Below are 21,049 nucleotides of genomic sequence, written 5' to 3' on the forward strand. Positions count from 1 at the left end.
TGCTCTGTGCTGGGCTTATCATAAGGGTTATTCACTTCCTTCGTCTTGCCTATTTGGAGCTTGGACAACCATGCGTTCGTCCGAGAGCCGTGAATCTGATGATACTGCCCTGGGATGACAGAATCAGATAACATTTTCTTGTCAAAAGAGAAAACAAAAAAAAAAAAAAAAAAAAAAAAAGGTGGCCAAACATACATGAGCAGTCTTTGCCTGCAAAGTTTTTGATGGGCGCCTCCCCCCCAGGGTGCTGACAGGCAAAGCTGGTACAGTCATAGACCACGTCATCGATCACGAGCCCTATATGAAAGAAAACGTTACTAAACTTCCTCGCGTCAAGATGCAGTAGATGAGTTGTGATTCGCACACAAGTCAGAGTTATCCTTGCCATTTCGTTGCTTTACCTCCTCGGCAGGTATAAAAGGAAGCTGCTCTGGCTTGCGAGGAACGAACTTCAATATCTGTTTTGCCTCAAACATCTTGCTCATGGCGTAAAACAGAAACTAGAATAGAAAACCTGTTTTTCTTATAAATAATTGAATATGCATAATGCGTGCACTCTGAAAAAGTACGGATACTGCGGGTGCAGTGCGGTAACTCGGTTCTCCGCACATCCGCAGACATGTCGATCCTTTATTAGAATTTGGGGACAGAGTAAGACTAAACCCGATTAGGTCTTATTGCCCACTTGCGATGCAAATCCGGGGGTCTTTAATTGTACGGGGGATATAGTGCTTTGCGTTCTGATTGGTGGCTTGACTGGGGTAGACTTAGCACTACTCTTCACAGCGTTTGTCTGAGAGGATTGTGGCAATTGCACTCTGCTCCGTTGCCTAGACAAAGGTCAGGGGCCGGAGAATTGGCAGCTAATCGAGGAGGTGGTTGAAGTCCCGGCTAAATTCTGAAGATGTGCACTGGATACGACAATTACTCAAGATGTCCTGGCTGGTATCTGCTTTCTTTTCGGGTCACTACAAGTTGGTAACAAATGTACAGATGCTACTGTAGTTGTGGTAAAAAGCATTACCACTTTTGGAAACTTACAACCGCAAAGGGTTTAGCGTCCCCATAATCTTGTGACACTAGGGCTAATGGCAATTGCTATATAAAGATTTCATATATTCGTGAAAGTTGTGTCTGGGTTTCAATAATATTTGGTATGCTATAGTTATAGCAAATAGCAAGATTCAGCAATTGGCCATAATGGAGCCTCTCAGAGCTTTTGCGAGATGGTGACCCTTTTACAGTCAGAAGCTGAAATTGAGGATAGAGATCACAAGACGCTGTCAAGTCCTCAGTCCCTGTGGTATGTGTCCGTAAAGCGTCAAGCATCGTAAAACACATACAATAGTCGGCTACGACCTCCAAGATAGACACACTGTTCTCGAATCCAATCTCTCTCCATGCCTGGGGCAAAGATGATATTTGTGGATTTTGCCTGATGCCGGCCTAGTATTATGAAGGGAATGGACATCGACTCCAAACTCTTCAAGAGCGCCAGGAAGGCTAGAAATTCAACACGGACTTATTGGCACTGAAGGAGGTGATGAGGGCCTGGTCTCAAAGTCGAAAGAGAATAAACTTTTCGATCATCAGCCCTGACCATGGTGCTGCAGGAACATTCTATGAGCACTAAGAAAATAATTTCACTGTCATTGTGAAAACAGAACAGTACGTAACGACACTCAATTCTCTGAAATGCAAGTCCAGTCGAAGCGGCTGTTGCTTGATGTAATACGAATAAGTAGATATGACTAGAAAGTCTTCAGATCTGTTAGTATCTAAGGCTGACGGCTAAATTAGCGTGTCCATTGTCCTATTCCAACTCGAGTAGCCATCAGATGTTGAATTTGGCTCAAAATTTACTTGGATTACCGCTCACAGTAGTATGTTAAAGTTTTTATTGCATTAGTTGGATGATAGTATCATACATGAGTCCATTTGTCTGCGAACAACCTCGTTACGAGGTCAATGATCTCAGCAGGCATCCTTTCGTCGACCCTTTATCTTGTTGGCTGTGAATTCCAGGTGCTCAATATATTTTCCTTCTATCCATTTCACCGATCCGAGAATCGATGCTATGAGGAGATTTAGATGCAGTCCAGGGAAGGTGTGCCTTCGCAGATGCAAGGAGAGGTGCTGGAAGAATGCATGCAAACGCAGCCACCCTCGAGGTTGTTGGTAGATCCGGTGTTGTAAGCAACGCCGGAGCAAGTGCTGGAAGAGCCCTCGCAGCATTTGTTGACCAAGGCCTGGGCTTCTCCGTGGAAATCAGCAGCCTCAACACTGACGCCGTTGGTGATCCATTCGATGGTGCAGTCTCCGGAGGTCCATTGCTGGTCCTTTGAGCTGCTGAGAGTGCCAGTGGTAGGAATGAGGTTGAAAGCCGCAACACAGTCGCTCGAAGTACCTGGGTGGCAACTCTGGCATGAATAGGTGCTACCGGCCTGAGCGATGGCAGCGAGGCCAGAAAAAGCCAAGATGGTCTTTGCGAAGAGCATTTTGAAGATGGAGGAAGAGAATTTGAGGAAGCTGCTAGAGGAAGGAAGAAAGTAGTTCTTCTTGTTTTTGATGATAAAATTTCTCTCATCTCGAGGTACATCTGCCCTTTTTATACCTGGCAGTCCAGGACCTCGGAGTACTTTGTCATTTCCCGGTTGCATTCAATGCCACTCACTCGCTTTCTCTCTCTCTCTCTCTCATTCACACGCAAGCACACGCAGGTGGTGGATCGATTCCACATGGTGTCTGTCAGAGCCTGCACTGTCTGGTGATGTCTTTGGGGAAGATGGGAGATATTTACAGGTGGACCGACGATCTGCAGCGCACTAAGTGGCGTCTTAGTAAGACCTAAGCCTGCATATACCAGGAAAATTGATCGAAAGGATTGCTGGTCCACTGCGGTATTAATATCTGACGTCAAATGTTACATTAAAACTAACAACATGCAAACTCCAGTGATCCCCGACTTGAACCCCATGGCCCGGTGGAATAAACAGCGGGTCTCGGGATATTTACTTACGGCCGATCGACTCATGATGATTCCAAGGTTTCTTCCAGTATGTCGACTCTCCTAGCAAGCGGTGCTACAGTTCCAGGGATATAAATATATCATTATCTCTAGTATAGTATAGGCCGAATTATACCACGCCCACGTTGCTAGTCGCCTAGTGCTCACTTTATGACAGCATCGTCAGGGGCCCGGATCGTGTGTACAAGAGAAGCAGGTTATATTTGTTCTACTTTTACTTTTTTTTTCCGTTGCACTAATGCAGTCTAGGTATTCCAATAAGCTAAACAAGGCACAGTCGCAGGTACGTATTATTAATTGCAAAATAAACAAAGGGTGAGGATCATAAGAGATATAGTAAGGACTACGTAGTCTTCAGCATGGCCAGTAAGGGAAGTGCCTTTTTAGTCTCTGATATCACGTAAAAGAACAGCTACAAGTCGTGGGGATTCATCTACAATGTTACATATGGTAGTCATTAGTAGAACGCTGATGCGGATATTCACCCACCGTGTCTTGAATTAATCACTAAAGTGCATTACTGATGAAACCGGTTTGGGAAAGTCTCAAGCAAATCAAGAGGCCGGTTTCTGATCATTTGCTCTCTTGTTGCTCCAAGAAAGACACTGGCAGCATGTTCTTACTCGAAGCCCATGTCCAGAACAGAGATTTCGGGGTAGCTTGGGGCGATGCAACTACACTAAAATGCAGAACCACTTCGCGAAAGATGGGGCTTTTTTAGATAACCTGCAAACGCGAGTGATATTTGCTAGACAGGAAGTGTAAAGACGTGTCAAGAAGTAGCTGGAACTCTTCAACCTACTAGTTGTAGCACATTGAATATGCGGGATACATGGCTCAGTGTAGCCGGCTGTTGTCGATGAATTTCTCTGCGGTCTTTGGGCTTGACATGAATAGAGGTGGAGTTTCTATGGCAGACAGGCCGAATTTGTACCGAACTACTTACTCAGAAGTAGTTTTGGTATTATAAATGCCTCAGCCGTTCCAATGTAACACCAGTCAACACTACAGCACTTTCTCCTCCTAAAGACACTTCCTCTCACGCACATCACAATCAAATAGCGAAACCCTAATCCATTCAGAGCACAACCCACACAGAAGAATATATTCGTCTTCAATGCCATTCATTTCTACCTGACTGAGCCGTCGACAATTAGTTAACTACCTAGATGCCTTCCGACTGTTGGTCAGCATTGCAAGCAAGTTATAGTGAAAAGGAACAAAGAAACAAACCTTACTTGATAAGAAGCATATCCATCAAACTACCTAGCATTGAAGCTACCCAATCCGACTCCGTCAGCTATACATACTCTCATATATTCAGATATCTCCATGACTTACACGGCATGGTTCACAGCAGGCATGATCACTTGTATCACATCCTGCAGAACAGTCATACGCGTTGGCAGCAGCTGCAAAGCTGAACAGAAGAACAAGACCGGCGTTGAAGATCTTCATTTTGACACAATTTAGATATTCAGCGTGGCCGTTTTATAGGAAACTGAAACCGCAACGAAGCAGGGAATTATGGATTATATCCTGAAAAAGAGGTTATAAAAGGGCAACGAACTGCTGTTTAAATAGTTTTCAGTAAGCTCTGAGGATGGTAATATCACTCACGGTCTCCTCATTCCAGAATGTTTGAGGATCGACAACATCAAGACTATGTCTTCGTTGGTAGCTAACTCAACGAACTTCTGTAAAATACTACCCAACAGTCGCATTCACCTCAGCAAAAGATAATGATAGCTATGGCTTGCTTTAGAGTTCATGATCATCGATGATTGACTGTTGAGTTGCCTCAGCCTGATTCCTATCCACAGTTTGGCCCTTTACTGCCCAGATAGACCTGTCTCGCTGCCTTTTTGACCCCTTAGGTGGGAATTTTTGAGTTTCCTCTGTAGCCGGGAAGGGAAAAAAAAAGCCGCTGGTAGGGGGAATAAATGGCAAAAAATGAGGTGAGCCGAGATCGAATCGGCGACTTTTCGATTACAAACCGAAGTTCTCTTCAGTCGAATACTCTCCCAACTGAGTTATCACCCCTTGATGGAAAGATCGCTCTACTTCAACATTATATGCATACATTCAACCGAGCGCGCGCAGTTCTCAGACGCTCGGAGATTTAAAAGTATCGCCAGGCTCGGCCGATGGAATGTCGAATACAACCTCAAAGTCTTGGTTTTCGACAGACCCACTGGCATCCTAGCAGAGCGTCGGCCCTGCCTCTCAATCGCAGATTTTTCAGGCGCCTTGTCTTTCTAGATTTACTAATGTCCACTGTTCCACCTGTACATACCTAGGTAACTGAGGGTGAGACGGAAAGATGAGAGTCAGAAGTATATAAATAAGCCCGGCGTGCTGCTGAATAAGATAAGACCATCCATCCCTATAAATGTAATCTCGTACCAATGCTACTGATATCTAGGACTCCCCAAAGCCTAGTATACTGTAGACTTCTTTATAGAGAGTGGCATAAGATGCTGATATGATCCACTCAACGCCAATGTCTAGTACGTGAAGGTGATGGAGCTGGGAGAAGACAGAGCCAATCCTATTTCGGCGGCCAAATCAAAGAAGAAAAGTGAAAGACGGCCTTCAGCATATTTGAGCTGCCTAGCTTTGATATCAACAAAATTACGGAGTTGAGCCCTGGCTGCTACGACAGATCTCGAACATTGTCACGACCTTCAGTTCATGCATTTCGACTACGGTAATGCCCGAAGGCCCATCCGCCGTGCGGCAAGTATGAAAAGGAACACTTTTGGGAGAAAGTACATGTAGATTCAATACTCAGAGCCAGGGTAGCGGTTGTTATACTGGCATTACTGATAGCTTACAGTGGCACCGACTCGTACGGGCAGAAGCTCATTGACCACACGGATAATGCTCAGGATTACAAAATTTGGATTTAACAGACCATGTACCTCCAGCCGCATTGCGCCGTTCGAAGACACGACTCCTGCAGGGCCGGTGCAATATGCTTTTGCTTAGCCAACGTGGGAATATCATGAACAAGCTAGTTACCTGCCTGTGCTCGTGTACTGTGAAAGATTTTGGGCTTTGTTTCCCTGCTAGATAGAGTCCCAGCCATGGACGCGTAAACCTCATCCAGCTGGGCTAAATCAATCACTAATATTGAGCTATTAATTTATTTGAACTCTGCACCAACGATGAGATGATCTGACCCATCGAAGATGATATTTTGTGGCTGTATGATTTGCCTATCGACTACGGAGTTTCTAATAGTGAAAGCTTAACTAACTACTACGAGGTATTGTTGGTAATATGCTTAATTTCAGCACTATCTAAAATTTCTTCAGGATTTTTGTCCTGGTACGTCGGAGTAACGGTGAGGACTGTCACATTGAAAATAGCATTATTCCGTATTATTCGCCTTTCCAATTTTGTCATGTGTTGTGTCAGAAAATTTCAAGGCTTTTGCGTGGCGAAGACATGCACATAGATGGTTGAAGAAGCTGTAACTATGCGAATTTAAACTATCAGACTTTCTCATGAATTTACCAGAACATCTTGCATTAGAAACGTAGGAAAGAAAAAGGAAAAAAAATTATTCTATTATCAACAGCCTTTTTTACTTCCAATAGCTTGCCGTCATGGGCACAATTCGAATTACACTTTACTTCTACTAGAGTCAAATCGGTTCTAGAGAACATATCTGAAATACAGATTCTCCTTGTCAGTCAAGTCTTTGAATGCCACGCGCTGACGCTCGTCTTCATCCAAGTCCAACTTGTCTCGCCTACTGTTTTCTCTGCGCAGTATCACATAGAGAATTGTAGAAAACAAGATGGTGAGACAGTAACTAGTTCGCGATAGTTAGCACTAGGAAACCATATATGTGAGCAGCTACGCCAAGGGAGTTAGTTATCTTACCAGATAATTAGTCCCTCCCAGAGTTCAGGATAGTGCTCCGACTTGGTCTGGCTCTTAATGAGCTGCGGGCCAATGATATTGCCTACACAATAAGCAATAAAGACTACAGCAGCCGTGAAGCTCTTTTTTGTTTCGCCAGCAACGTTGCCGGAACCAAGAGTAATAACCAAACTGACCACTGGGCCAAAGAATCCAAGCAGTGAGTAACCGGCAACAGGTGTGATAGGTTTATGTCCCCAGGTAGATTTCCAAATCATTACAAACCCTGCAATAACTGGTAGGCAACACAACACCAGCAAGGGAATGCGAAGGTTGCGATAGCGCGACGAAAGCCAACCAGTTAGCGGAATACCGATGGCGCAGACTGAACCCATGGGAAATTGAAAGAGAATACTCTCAAGCGATGAGTAGCCGAAAGTTGCGATGATCAGAGGCCCAAATCCGGAAATAGCCCCATTCACAGTATATCTAGAATGGGGTTAGCAACGGTTTTTGTAATTCTCTCCGCGAATGAAATTAGGACTCACGCTGAAGCCATAGTCAAAGCAACAAGCCAGACCTTGACATCAAGAAGGGATTCCTTGATCTGAGCGCCCTTGATTGTCTGGTTATGCAGTCCGGTCTGCCCAGAACGAAGACGTTCTACTGCAACGAGACGTTCCTCGGCCGTCAAGAACCAGGCGTTGAGAGGCGAGCTAGGCAGAAAGAAGCACCAGATCCCAAATAAGAACGTCAAGAAACCTGCAAAGATATAGATATACTGCCAGGTTTTAAGCGCGCCACCGTCGATGTGCGCAAATCCGTAGTTTAGGGCAGTGCCAATAACGGCAAACCAGCCGGTGCCTGAAAACCACCAGCTCTGGCGCAACGCCTGGTCAGCTTGCGTGTAATACCCGCTCACAATGACCATGAAAGACGTGGGAATCACGGACTCGGTGAAGCCTGGATAGAAATTGTAAGCGCTTGAGTTAATCGCCACGCCGAGCTGGCCATTATCCATACCGAGGAAGAAACGCTGCACCAGGAGTCCTTGCCAAGTGGTGACTCCAGCAGTGGCAGCACAGATAATAGCCCATATCATCACGGCTGGGCCAAGAACCCGGCGCACCTCGAAATGCTGTGCGATGTATGTCATGGGAAATGAACCTATGAGCTGACCGAAATAGAAAATGGAGGTTGCCCAGCTTTGTCTCGAAGTATCGGTTCCCACCGAGAGTTGCAGATCCGTTGACATGCCGAACAGCGCGGCGCTTCCCAATATGGCTTTGTCGTAATAAACCAATCCATATCCTTGTGGGTGAAAGGCGAAGTTAGCTTTGCAATATAGAACAGTACCAGCGCAGGGGAAAACTATACCCAACACCATTGCCGGCATCAGAAAGAGATCGATCTTGCGCAAAGCACGTCTCTCGACCTCAGGGTCGAATGCCTTAGCCTCATCGCCGACAAGTGCCAGATTAGCATTTGAAACAGCAGGACTCTTTCCGTCCCAGGCCCCGGCTTGGGGAGGATTCTCAGCGGTGTCGGTAGTTGCCATGATGGAAATTTGACGTCGATCGAGTGTCTGTCGCTGCGCGGTGGAACGATTATCTGCGAGGGGAAGAAGTCGTCTCGTGATGGGTTCGCACTTTGTATAAATACCTAGAGCGGACATGTATGGCGTCAATGGCCCTAGCATGATGCATTTTTTGATATGTTTAGCACGGCCTTTGCCTGCTTTTCCAAAACCAGCACACCTGTGGCCTTATGGATCCTGATGATAAAATTACAAAACCTTCAAAACCAAAGGCCGGGAAATTGCATAGCCTAATCACTGACTCGGTGTACCTCTCCCTCAAGGAAAATTTCAAATCACCCTCTGCCTACCCGTTTCTGCCGGAGTATTATTATAAACTTATAAAGAAGTGGTTTTTTTTTTTTTTTTTTTCTTCTTTTTTTTTTTTCACTTAAAAAAATTAAAAGTTGCATCCCTGGAACCAACTCTAATACAGTACTACTAGCCCAGAACACTCACCGCATTTGGATTTCACCATATTCATAATTGTGAACACTCCGAGTGGAACGATCTACCCAACAAAAGGAAAAGAGAAAAAAAAAAAAAAAAAAAAAAAAAAGAAAAGAAAGTGTTTCCGCAACGTGTCTGAACCCATGACCTACGATCAGCCTGGTGCAAAGGAAGAGCTGGCTGCAGACCTGTCGAGGAATCCTCTATCAAACTATATTGCTAAAACCAGCACTCACCTGATTATCGCACCACCCCCAAAGATTACAGAGACTCGCTCTATTGAACGAAAAGATTCTTGATGCTGACGGCAACCCAGTCAAGGCAGGAGAACCTTCTTTATAGGAAGGCAAATGTATTAGGATTGACAATTATCTGTTTTCATTTCTCATGCTTTATTTTATTGCAGGTCATCCATCATATCCTCGTCTATATCGATATTTTGGTCTTTCGGTCTTCCCACAAACCCACCATCCTTTGAAGTAGCGTCGTTGCGTTTTTGAGTCTTACGCAGATAGTTGACATACTCCTTGCTGAATTCTAGCTTTCTGTCGCTGGCTTGCACGCTACGAGCGAGATGCTCTAGCTTCTGATGCTGCAATCTCAGTTGTTCCTCCAAGGAAACTTCGATGTCAATGCTTGGTTCCATGCGGTCTGTCAAGAAGCGGAGCATCGAGGCTTTTGAATCCTTCGATGGATGTATCAGCGAAGTAGCAAACCCCTCCTGAATCGCAAGAGCTACAATGAATCGCTCGGTCTCAAGCACATCCATAGTGTTTGACAAAGCCCGCTCTGAGACGTCCGTCGTAGTAACCGCAGCGAAAGTAGAACCAAGGCCGCGCACTGCTTGCCTTCGAAAATGTATTAAAACCTGTTGTACCAGGCCGTTGTTTTTATCCTGTACAGACAAAATCTCATTAGCTCTGTAGCCTGGCCGGTTCATTCAGCAAAAAAACAAAAGACTCACTGTGCGCCATATTGTTTGCCCAAATTCCGCCTCATCCCTTAACTTCTCCCATTTTCCTGATATAAAAGCAGTTGCCAATGCATCATAAGGGCGTGCAAGTGCCTTGAAGACTTTCAGCGCAAGAGGTGACGTGACCTTGGGTGGTGAAGCAGTCTTGAAAAGTTAATATCTAACTTCTGCCAAAATACATAGTGGGATCACTCTTACCGTGCCGTTCTCGAGGAGATTCACCAAGACCCATTTTTTGTAGGCTTCTACCATAATCCGACTAATTGAATTGATCACGGGAGAAGATATGACGATGCTCAGGAAGTGTCGCGCCTTGCTCCATTCTTTCAGTGCCATATATATCATTCCACCGTAGAGGAAATATTTCATATGATCAGTGTACGTGAGTTGGTCTGCCGCACTAGGAATCGCAAATATGGTTTGGTCAAGCACTGGCCGTGCCAACTTGTATGCTCTAGCTAAAAGACTCATTCGAGCCAAGTAGACGTGGGCAATTGTAAGAGTGGAAGATGCTGGGTCCAATTTAAATATGGCATTCTTGATGGGTCGGACTGCTACAAATGGCTGAGCGTGTCCATTAGCTTCGCAGAACACCAAGCTCATGCCCAATATTTACCTACCTTGTTCTCCATCTCGGCCACCTTAAGAATGAAACCCAATATATTGCGGTACTCGTTTGCTGCGTAGCTAATCTGACTGGGATCGAACGTGTTTAAAAAGGTGAGTGTCCTTGGCAAAAGCTGTCTCCCAGCTCGCAGGTCATCGAAGGCCGCCTTGGGGGATTTCCTTTTCGTCTCGAGAATGAGGAAATTCAAGAGGAGGAGGTAGGAAAGCGAATGCGTGGAGGGGTCAACATGCTAACAACCGTTAGACATTTCACGAAGCACGGCCACAAGAAGAAAAAGGCTTACATCTAGCAAAGAGTAAAATTTATCTGAGCCGTCAAATGCGTTGGCAAGCACTTCGCGGGTAGAAGCTATGAAGTCACGAGCATGCGTCTCATAGGTCTCGTGGGCGGTGACCGACGGGGAAGGGAAAGAGAGGAGTTGATGGAGAGCGTCCTCCATGTTAGAATCTTGTCTGCAATGAGGACGACGAAGAAAGTAGGGGAAAGACGAGGAACGAGCGAGCGAGTTTTTGTTTATGCAGCTCCTCCAGGCGTGGATAAGAAAGGTACCGCTTGATAACGCTGGTGGAGATGCGTCAGCATTAGCCGCACTCACCGCCCGCGGCTTAAGGTTAGTCCGAGATCGGAAGAGGACGTACCCCGCGGAATCAGCTTCATTTTTTTTTGCTTTCTTTTCTCCCCAGCAGGGATTTGGAAACGATCAAATTGAGATATAGCAAGCATATAGCGTCGCGCGGCGTAGTACAAGCCGTTTACTTTACATATCCATAATTGCTCACAGCTCTCTGTGAGCCTGCGAGGACAAGAACTTCCTGCCTAAAAAAAAAGTGGATCCATCGCTTTCCAAAATCATCCTCTTCCAGTAATCCAAGTCAAATACATCTTCTTTCAACGGACCTGTGCCTGTCGATATCCATCCTCGGAATCATAATGTCTCTGACCGAGTCGTCCGCATCGGAAATAGCGCAGAGCGCATCACTGGCCTCACGCCGCTTAGCCACCCTTTCGAGTGACTCACGCAATGAAGCACTGACTGTACTTCATGCGGCATTGTCAGACGAACGCGACTATATACTGCAAGCGAATGCGAGAGATGTCGCCTTGGCTACGCAAGCAGCCGAAAATGGCGAATTGAGCCAGAGTGTTTTGAAACGCCTTGATTTGTCTAGACCTGGGAAGTACGATGATATGCTGCAGGGAATACTGAGCGTTAGGGACCTTGAAGACCCAGGTATGTGATATTTTCCTCTCCAGTCTCGAACCGGAAGGAACTTGTTAAAATCCATCCAGTTGGTAGGGTCACTATGCGGACGCTCTTGGACGATGATCTGGTTTTGGAACGAGTCACCTGCCCCTTGGGAGTACTCCTCATTATTTTCGAGGCTCGTCCGGAAGTCATCGCCAATATTGCAGCTTTAGCCATCAAGTCTGCAAACGCAGCTATCCTCAAAGGAGGAAAAGAATCGACAGAGTCTTTTATTGCCATAGCCGAGGTCATTTCAGCAGCGCTTTCCAAGACAGAGATCCCCATCCCTGCCGTTCAACTGGTCAAAACGCGTGATATTGTATCGTCACTGCTCGCACAAGATACCCTCATTGATTTAGTGATTCCTCGGGGCTCGAACGAGCTAGTCCGATATGTCAAAGATAATACAAAGATCCCTGTCCTTGGTCACGCTGATGGTCTTTGCTCTGCGTATCTTCACTCCGATGCTGACGTTTCAACTGCCGTCAAAGTCATCGTTGATTCCAAAACCGATTATCCAGCCGCCTGTAACGCTTTGGAAACGCTCCTTGTTCACGAAAATGTCCTCGAAAGCGTTTTGCCTGCCGTTGCTGAGGCCTTGCTCGCGAAAGGCGTCTCCCTCCGTTGCGATCAAGCTTCGAAGAAGGCTTTGACAAAAACTCTCCCACCAGCAAAGGCTGCTCTTTTACAAGACTCCGTTGACCAAGACTACAACACCGAGTTCTTGGATCTAGTCCTAGCGCTCAAGACGGTGCCCTCCCAGGCTTTAGAATTATCTGCCGTACAATCAGCTATCGCCCATGTGAACGCCCATTCTTCAAAGCACACTGATATTATCATTACCACTTCGAGGGAAGTTGCCGAAACGTTTATGGCTGGTGTTGATAGTGCAGGTGTCTACTGGAATGCCTCCACACGCTTTGCGGATGGAATGCGCTACGGATTTGGCACAGAGGTCGGCATTAGTACAAATAAGATCCATACTAGAGGTCCGGTTGGCTTGGAGGGGCTGACCATTTACAAATATCTTATCAGAGGTCAAGGGCATGTCGCGGCCGACTATGCTGGATTGCCGGGAAGCAAGAAGTGGAAACATCAAAAGCTGGATATCGTGCCTTGAACTTCATCAAAATTGGGATGTATTTCATTAAAAAAAAAGGCAAATACTCGAAAAATAAAATAGACAATGCACAGATGATCATATTGAATCCATGAACCATGACAGTCTCATTTCATGACTAGTGCATATTTTTTTCATTTTTATCCATGGGTATCCACTGACAACTAGCCCGAGAAGAACTTGAATTACAACATAGTTCCATACCAGTAGGGATAAATTGTCCGAGTCCATGCAATTGAACGGCCAAGAAAAGAAAGTATTCCAGTAAAAATTCCTTCCTTAGACCTTGAAACCACGAGATCGTCTGCGTCCACGAGCACGTTCGAATTTGCGGCCCTTGCTTCGGACATATGGTTTCTAGAATCTGGGTTAGTAACACAATAGTGACAAGAAAATAAAGCAATTCCACAGCATTCCCATACCTTGTGACTGTGAGGGCCAAAGCCAAAGTGTTTGACGGCTTCCCGAGCGTTCTTGGGTCCACGGAGCAAAAGAGTGTTGGAGCCTGTGGGAGCACGGAGAGCAAGCTGGTCGAGAGTGAGGATCTCGCCTCCGGCCTTCTCAATTCTGGCACGGGCGGTGGCAGTGAAGCGAAGCGCGGCAACGGACAGCTTGGGAACAGTCAAGAGACGGTTGTCATCTGTGATAGTTCCAACGACAACGACGGTCTTTTCCTTTTGGGCCTCGCTCACATTGGAGACGATACGAGACAAGGAGACAGGTGGGCGGTTAATCTTGGACATGAAGAGTCGGCGAAGGATAACCTTGTTGAAGTTGGAGTCGGTACGACCTGGAAGTGAAAAAATCGAGTTAACCTCCTGTCTTCGAGTCCTGGTTTTCTTTCCCACAACTTTTCATTCTTCCGTCTCCTTATTTGTGCGTGGCCTTTTTCTCCCATCCCCTAGGGTATACGTACGAGCAAGGAACCGGTACAACTTCACCAAGAGCTGAAGGTAGACGTTTTCGCTCTTTGGCGCCTTGCGATGTGTGCTGCGCACATGATGACGATCCAAGTCGATACCTGGCGCATTGTTAGCATTGCTCGATCCAGACAGAGAATAGCAGTCTCGCTGTTTAGCACGTACCCATTGCTCCTGAAATGCGGTGTTCTTTCGGAGGTGGTTATCTGCCGCACGTCGAGAATCTGAGAGTGAGAATCTCTAAAATTCGAGATGGAACGGGTTTGTGTGGGCTGAGCCCTACGCTAAGACGCTTTTGGTGGGTGGGTCCGACAAGCAGGCAGAGCCGAATGTGAGCGTCACGCGTGGACTAACCCTAATGGAGCATAGGCCATAAATGCAGCCAATCACAGCTTGTTCTGCAGAATATCGTTCTCTATCTTAGTTAAATTTGACTCGCATTACTCCAATACATCACAACTTGGCAATGGGAATAGCATGATAGCAGTTTTATTTAAACAAGGAAAAAAAAAAAAAAAACTTAAAAATTCTATCTATCGATTACTCTTTTTTGAGACTGACAAGTAGATCACGCGTGATCTCGAAGCTAAGCCAACTGCTAGCCATGCTTGGTGCGACCTTCAGTAGGTTGGGCACGATACCCTTGTACATGCCTTGAATGCCTTCACGAGCCACTATGACCCTGACGGCGTCCCAAATCGAGGTATATTGATAGCCCATGCCCGTCATCGTGTTGATTTGAAACCGGCGACGGAGGACATCGCTGCGGATAGTTAGCAAAAGCTTCTGGAGGAGAGAAAGCACTTTGTGACTACTACTTACAAAGGATAGGTGCACGTTTGGGCAACTGCACCAGAGAAAGCTCCAGCGAGTAGTTTTCTCGCTGGGCTAGGGTTTTTCTCTCCGGGAGGTGTAAGGTAGATACGAGCCGACTCATACACCATGAAATTCAATCCCACCTGTGCCCATGCTATCAATAACTGAACGCGATGTATAAGCTCCAAGTGTGCAGACTTACATATGGTGCCACACCAGCCACTGTCGGGATAATGCCACGATATAGGGCAGGGATCCCCCCTTCATTTCTGTACATCAAAATCATGGTTTCAAACATACCCGGCAGCTTTTCGCCGGCTTTTCGTTCGCCCAATTCCGCAAATGAGGCAGACTGGATTGACAGTCTGGTACGGACGATATCGAGAGGGTAAGTAACGGTGACAGAGGTGATTCCGGCAAGTGCTCCGCAGAATAGGCGACGTATTGGGCTCAAATCAACCCCCGGAGCCGTTTCTATAAACTAAACAGAGAGTATCAGTACCGCATGTGTGGTGATCGTTTTCGATTTTGGGTGTGCCCATTACTGACTGGTTTGTATAAATTGTAGCTTCCAAATTGCACTGCTGAGTAAGGAATGATGCGAATACAGTTGGTACCGTTGCCGCGCATGAAGCCCCTCCACCCTTCCTCTTTTCGCATTTTAACCAAAGCCTTCCATATTGACAATCGGTATTCTTCTCTGCCAACACTCTGTATTTGCAGCAAGATTTTTAACCGCTCAAGAGGCGAAACGATTGTTCTCGATACAGCTCCGGCGACACCGCCAGCAATGAAAGCTGCAACGACCGGCTCGGAAATGTTATTTCTCGCTCTCTGCAAAACTGATAACGTGACGGGCTTCTGCAAACGCATTAGCAGAGGCAATCAGAGTTAGTCAGTTTTTTTTTTTTTTTTTTTTTTTTTTTGCCCTGACAAGACATTTATCCGCCACGACCGCGATGGCAACTGGCGATTGCGTGCGAGTTGACTTACTGCTGGATATTCGCTCGTTAAAGACGGAAGGGCCGAGGATCCCTGGAGTCCATCACCATCCCTTTCCAACTTCTCCTCCCGAGCCGACTCCTGCCGATTGAGGCTCATTGTGTGGAAATGAAAACTCGCCCAATCGTGACAATATTTTAAAGAATATACGCAGTTTCAAGATGTAGATCAAAACCGGAGATTCGGATATGCCAAAAAGGGGGGAACAGGTAGTAGCTTGCTTAACCCGGTTGAGAGGAAAGTAGCACTAGGTCCGAGGTATGCGAAATGACTTCCTGTCGACTAAATTCAACTTGTCGCTAGCGATGCTGGCCATGAAGAAAAGCGCAGTCCTCGCCGTGGCATAGAATACTTTCAAATGGTTCTAGGAAAACATCGTAGAAAGAGAGAACTGATTAAGAACGCGGAATCTGGTCTCCAGCCCTGTGGAAGCTGGGCGATATATCGTGGAGCTCGCAGGCGGGTTTTGTGGTAACTCTCGCGCGGGGATATTGCGTCTTCTGAGATCTCAAGCGTTTCACCAAGGGTGTGAAATAGCGGTTTTTCGGTCGTCTGTTGTGACTTGCACGTATGAGACACGCTTCGCACGGGGGCAAACTTGGCCATAATTACTACGTATGGACGGCTGGTATCAGCGTTACCGGCCAATAACCATCCGCTTGTTACGTAGCACGTAATTAATACATACACGGTGCCCCGAGACCCTGTAATTATTACCAGCCGATACAGCCCGAGTTTTTTTGGCCTTGTTTTTGACACAATGTTTCCTCTTTTTTGGCGCCAAGACTCCAGGCTGGGCCCTTCACCGCCTGCCCGGACAACTTTTGAAGGTTTGACTTTGACCTTCCTTTCCTTCTCTTCTTCCAAAGCTGCCTCCAATCGCGCACCACTCCTTCCATTCCATCGAGCCGTTATTTCTCACGCAGCAGAATGTCTCGCTCTGGTGGCACCACTCTATACGTAACTGGCTTTGGCCACGGCACTCGAGCACGCGATCTCGCCTACGAATTCGAACGGTACGTCCCAACCGCCGATGGTCTACGACCTGCTCGGACCCTGCCCGAATGAATCCCATCATTACCCCCCCTCGTATCTTTCGGTCAGAACTGCCGGCTTCAGAATTCGCTATGCGTTCCTAGTGCGCTCCTACGTCGCCCTTGAACTCTGCCCCTCCTTAAAAACAAGTCGATAGTGATTCTGACGACGTCGAAACTCCCTGATCTCCTCCCACCCATCGCTTTATTATCCATTTCATTGACTACTGTTATATGTCTCATCACGTTCCTCTCTATGACTGAAGTTCCAGCTGTCTAATCCGAACGCCACAGATATGGCCGACTTGTTCGGTGTGATATTCCTGCACCACGGACAGCCTCGAGTCGCCTGTGAGTAACTAGTGTCTTATCTTTCACAATCCCTCAACTAAGAACTGGCTTTTCTAGGTTCGCTTTTGTAGAATATGAGAGCCGTCGTGATGCAGACGATGCTTACCATGAAATGCACAACAAACGCATTGGTCGTGACGATCTACTGAAAATCGAGGTAAGTTTGCCCAACAGAGACAACATTAGATTTGTTGGATCCATCCTGACCATTTACCAAGTGGGCTCGCACTCCCCCTTCTGCATCCTGGCGTTTTGACTCTGGTCGTGATCGTCGTCGTGACCGTACCCCTCCACGCCGCGGACGTTCTCCATCTCCTCGCCGTGGACGAGGTGACTACTCGCCTCGCAGGGACGAAAGACGCGATAGAGACTATGATCGACGTGACCGGGATCGTGACCGTGACCGTGAGCGCGAGCGCGAACGTGACCGATCTCGCAGCCCTGAAGATCGTGATCGAGATCTTAAAGAAGACCGCGACAGACATGACGACAGAGACCGCCGTGAAGACGATCGCGAGAATGGCACAAACGGTGACGATAGAAAAGGTAAGCACTTTATTTTTGTTGTAGTATTTTACTTTGAGTTTCGTTTCTTGTGCTAACTCACGTACGCATAGCTCTGGACCCGCTACCATCTGGTCACGACGAGCTCGACACAGCCGAGTAAGCTAAGTTCGAGAAACTGTTGTGATTACTCGGTAGGCATTCCAACTACCTCACTACCTCATGTCACTGTAGTGAGAACTACACTTCACCTGCCATTCCCTTTTCGCTATGTTGTACACTTGATCTTAGCAGGGCGGCGAGTGAATATCGCAATCCTCTCTTCGTTACGCTGCAAAATTACCTATATTTACTCCAATCTCTTTCCTCTGTCCTGTCTGTAGTTCGTAATTATGCGGCCTTTTGTTTTTCTTCAGTATTATCTATCTCGTTTTCATCATGTATTCTCTCCGTGTATCTGCATTAAGTTGATATTATAGCTCGTTTCCCAAAAATCAATTTCAAAATCCCCATATTGTTTTCAGCATTATTCTTCTGTCGTTGTTCTTTCTTCTCATTATCGTGCAATAAAACGAAAATATTCGAAGCAATATCGATGGCTATTAGTTGGATACTTATATATTCAGAAATTGGTTTTCTTGCAAGTCACCATCATGAAATGGGTAATAAACGTGGTTCGATTTTGCAACGAACAAAGAGAAAAATGATAAATCAATTGCTCATAATATAACCACAAGCTATAATCATCTTAAAAACAATAACTAGCTATCTCATAGCTGAATCGTCAAAAAAAATAAAAAATAAAAAAAAAAAAAAAAACAAAGATCAAGAGTACCTGTACTTTTCCCTCCTGCAGATAACGGTGCTAGTGAGAAAGTGCATTCACATCTTCTCAAAGGTAGCCATCAACGAGCCTGTATGTCATTGTCAGCATTTCTGTCTCTCTTTTCAAGAATAGGAAAGGCCATGGGCACATACCAATGAAAGTTGTTACAAGTCGGGATCTAACTTGACAAATATCCTCCGGCACTAGCCATATGGTGGCGCCCATCTTTCTCGCGATACTGATACTTAATTTGGCATTTGCGTACGCATCTTCCGGGGTATGACCCGGAGTGACCAGGTCGTAATCGACGTAGCTGCTCTTCATGCCGCTCAAGACATCCAGAAGGAATACACCAGTGCCTATAGATCCATCCTTGAAGCTGCGGATTGTGGATTTACGTCCACCCTTTTGCGACATTTCGTTGGCCCACCGAATCATTTCCGCATCGGTGATTTCGCGTTTACCTAACCGTTGCGCTAGCGAGGATAGAGTGTTTGTGATATCTTTGCGCATGAGCTGCCAGACCAACCCCAAGGTCAAGGTTCGTTGACCATCCGTGATGTCAGCGCCTTGAACACCCACCAAGGAGAAGCGATTTTGCTTTCCAAGCTCGATTGCGTAGTTTGTATTTTCCACTGCTTTGAAGCGGAGCATCTCTCCTCCAGATGCTGGGGCTTTGTTGACATGTCTCCAGTTGACACTACCAGGGATAACCTTGTCGTAGGCTTGAAGAAGAATCGTGCCATCTCGCAGATCATCGAAGAGAGAGTTAACGGCAGGCTGCACATCCAAGGAGTTTAGCCATAGAGTGAATACGCGAGCCTCTCTTTCGCCTTCGGCGTCAAAGTCTTCGACCTCTAGTTTCTCTTCTTCTGTGATTGGGTCAAGGCCAGGATGGGTGTTGAAGAGGTTCGCAACAAAGGCAAGGTTCAGTTTCGGGTTTCCAGCAACAAGGGATGTTGGGGTCAGGAACTTGCGACAATCCAGCTTCTCCGCGTTTGACAGGACTTCTTCGGCGCGTTGAAGAAGATCTCTTGTCTGCAATGGCCCTCGAGAACATGTTTCGGGGGCGAGTTGGTTGAGTAGCACGGTGTAGTTTTCTCCGTCCTTAACATCGGTAGAGAAATTTGAGACCCTGTTTTATCTCCAAATGTCAGCGAATAACAAGAATATAGGCTAGGTAGAAAAGAAACTGACCTTCGTTCCCATTTTGCGTTTTTCAGGTGATAGTTGAACCACCGCAAAAGAATTTGCTCAGGAGGCAAACGCAAGAATTGTTCCAAGGTCTCATCCTCCTCAAGTAAACGATATAGTTCAGGGTGCAGTTTGATATCAATTTTCCCCAAAAGACCACGACGAATAATCTGCCAAATGAGCCCCAAAATCAGATGCTCTCGGACCTCAATAATATCACCACTTCCAATGTTCACAACCGAACAACCAATGCCTTTTGCAGAGTTGATGACGATGTTATTGTTCTCTGTCATGTGGAAGGCGTTCAGCTGCTTAATTTTGGTGCCTGCTTTGTTTAAAACACGTTCATCAATAGTATCTGGTACACTGTCATTGATGAGTTTTGCCAGAACTAGACCATCCTTGCATTTATCAAACATCTCAAAGGTGTCGGTTGGAAAGGGGAGAAGGTCGCCAATGTCTCGGTCTCCAGCCAACACAGCGTTGATATGCCTTGTAAATTCGGTCCGTTCATCTTCGTTGATCGTGTGAGTCACGTTTGCTGACGAGCCTTGAACGTGTATTTTGCCCCCGATACTTGCTTTCGACACATGACGAGAAGAACCAACGCCATGGCCTGGGGCAGCGGCGGGACTGGCTGCCTGCACCGGATTTGGGACCGTGGCCGGTGCATCTCGCACTTTGGAGATGAGCTTTTGGGATTTTTAGTCAGAGAAGAATAGATTTAAAAGGGAAGCAGGTGCCCTTACATCGACATAATCCTCGAATTCGACACGGCGGGAGCTATCCAGCTCCACCTCCTTCAGCGCCTGTCTCACCACATCGTATGGCTGACGTTCCGACTGCTGAGTCGCCTTGATAGCTGTTGATTCATCGAGATAGCCCTTGTCATCAACGTCTAATTTGCGAAAAGCATCCTGTAGAGTAAACAATTCGTTCTGTGGAAATTGGGGGTATTTCCTAAGCCACAGTCAGCATGAGTAATACCATTGCGTAGCGACTAACAGACGCAGTGACGATTGCGACAGTCCAAATATTCGTGCTACTCAATTCCGATCCATGGATAGGGGTTTGACAACGTGCCTTTGAAGCTTAAGGAAGTTCATGATGGATTTATTCGCGGGTATGTTCGACAGTAGAGAGGCGGGGTAAGTCAACTCGCGATTGCAAGAGACGGGCAGCGTGAGAAACAGGAAATGTCAAAAGCAAAACAATGCGATCGCGAGAGGGTAGCAGATGTGCAAGTTAAGGGGGATGATGCCTGGGAGGAGTGGCAGGGATTGTGAAGATGTTATGTTGTGGCCTGGAGGCGATGATGGCTTAGACCTTTGTTGTGTTGGGTGGGAAGGTGCACCGGCGGGGCGGCGCTTGCCTCTGAAAAGTTGGAACGCACTTGCCAATAGTAGAAAGTCACGCTCGCTCTTGGAAGCAGAAGATGCCAGTGCGCAACATTAAATCTCTACCGAGTCTAAGCAATGTACCAATGCGCCCTGTACAGGCCTTCAGTG

The 21,049-nt window shown here is 46.5% G+C and overlaps 8 protein-coding genes across 8 annotated transcripts; 2 read left to right on the forward strand and 6 right to left on the reverse strand.

Annotated features, from left to right (window-relative positions):
- Nucleotides 1–2,087: 2,087 nt before the first annotated feature.
- UA08_04376 (hypothetical protein) lies at nt 2,088–2,498 on the reverse strand (the record flags this gene model as incomplete). The annotated part of the gene is made up of 1 exon (XM_020266692.1): nt 2,088–2,498. The coding sequence occupies one exon, from the start codon at nt 2,496–2,498 to the stop codon at nt 2,088–2,090; it is 411 nt and encodes a 136-aa protein (XP_020120853.1).
- A 4,193-nt stretch (nt 2,499–6,691) lies between these two features.
- UA08_04377 (hypothetical protein) lies at nt 6,692–8,459 on the reverse strand (the record flags this gene model as incomplete). Its single annotated transcript, XM_020266693.1, has 3 exons — nt 6,692–6,851; nt 6,923–7,390; nt 7,450–8,459. The coding sequence occupies 3 exons, from the start codon at nt 8,457–8,459 to the stop codon at nt 6,692–6,694; spliced, it is 1,638 nt and encodes a 545-aa protein (XP_020120535.1).
- Nucleotides 8,460–9,324: 865 nt separating this feature from the next.
- On the reverse strand, nt 9,325–10,967 carry UA08_04378 (hypothetical protein; the record flags this gene model as incomplete). The annotated part of the gene is made up of 5 exons (XM_020266694.1): nt 9,325–9,822; nt 9,892–10,044; nt 10,099–10,464; nt 10,521–10,757; nt 10,812–10,967. 5 exons carry the CDS (start codon nt 10,965–10,967, stop codon nt 9,325–9,327), a joined length of 1,410 nt encoding a protein of 469 aa, XP_020120537.1.
- A 491-nt stretch (nt 10,968–11,458) lies between these two features.
- Nucleotides 11,459–12,894, forward strand: UA08_04379 (putative gamma-glutamyl phosphate reductase; the record flags this gene model as incomplete). The annotated part of the gene is made up of 2 exons (XM_020266695.1): nt 11,459–11,759; nt 11,819–12,894. The coding sequence occupies 2 exons, from the start codon at nt 11,459–11,461 to the stop codon at nt 12,892–12,894; spliced, it is 1,377 nt and encodes a 458-aa protein (XP_020120536.1).
- A 279-nt stretch (nt 12,895–13,173) lies between these two features.
- Nucleotides 13,174–13,983, reverse strand: UA08_04380 (60S ribosomal protein L18-B; the record flags this gene model as incomplete). Its single annotated transcript, XM_020266697.1, has 4 exons — nt 13,174–13,251; nt 13,317–13,684; nt 13,811–13,915; nt 13,980–13,983. The coding sequence occupies 4 exons, from the start codon at nt 13,981–13,983 to the stop codon at nt 13,174–13,176; spliced, it is 555 nt and encodes a 184-aa protein (XP_020120590.1).
- Nucleotides 13,984–14,354: 371 nt separating this feature from the next.
- On the reverse strand, nt 14,355–15,731 carry UA08_04381 (hypothetical protein; the record flags this gene model as incomplete). The annotated part of the gene is made up of 5 exons (XM_020266698.1): nt 14,355–14,577; nt 14,637–14,794; nt 14,833–15,111; nt 15,180–15,491; nt 15,624–15,731. 5 exons carry the CDS (start codon nt 15,729–15,731, stop codon nt 14,355–14,357), a joined length of 1,080 nt encoding a protein of 359 aa, XP_020120873.1.
- An 831-nt stretch (nt 15,732–16,562) lies between these two features.
- UA08_04382 (hypothetical protein) lies at nt 16,563–17,684 on the forward strand (the record flags this gene model as incomplete). The annotated part of the gene is made up of 5 exons (XM_020266699.1): nt 16,563–16,648; nt 16,961–17,017; nt 17,075–17,174; nt 17,236–17,563; nt 17,635–17,684. The coding sequence occupies 5 exons, from the start codon at nt 16,563–16,565 to the stop codon at nt 17,682–17,684; spliced, it is 621 nt and encodes a 206-aa protein (XP_020120874.1).
- Nucleotides 17,685–18,403: 719 nt separating this feature from the next.
- UA08_04383 (Fimbrin) lies at nt 18,404–20,531 on the reverse strand (the record flags this gene model as incomplete). Its single annotated transcript, XM_020266700.1, has 5 exons — nt 18,404–18,435; nt 18,500–19,482; nt 19,545–20,233; nt 20,291–20,458; nt 20,529–20,531. 5 exons carry the CDS (start codon nt 20,529–20,531, stop codon nt 18,404–18,406), a joined length of 1,875 nt encoding a protein of 624 aa, XP_020120871.1.
- Between the last annotated feature and the right edge of the window lie 518 nt (nt 20,532–21,049).

The sequence above is a fragment of the Talaromyces atroroseus genome, assembly GCF_001907595.1.
Source record: "Talaromyces atroroseus strain IBT 11181 chromosome Unknown scaffold_4, whole genome shotgun sequence".
Taxonomy (NCBI): Eukaryota; Fungi; Ascomycota; class Eurotiomycetes; order Eurotiales; family Trichocomaceae; genus Talaromyces; species Talaromyces atroroseus.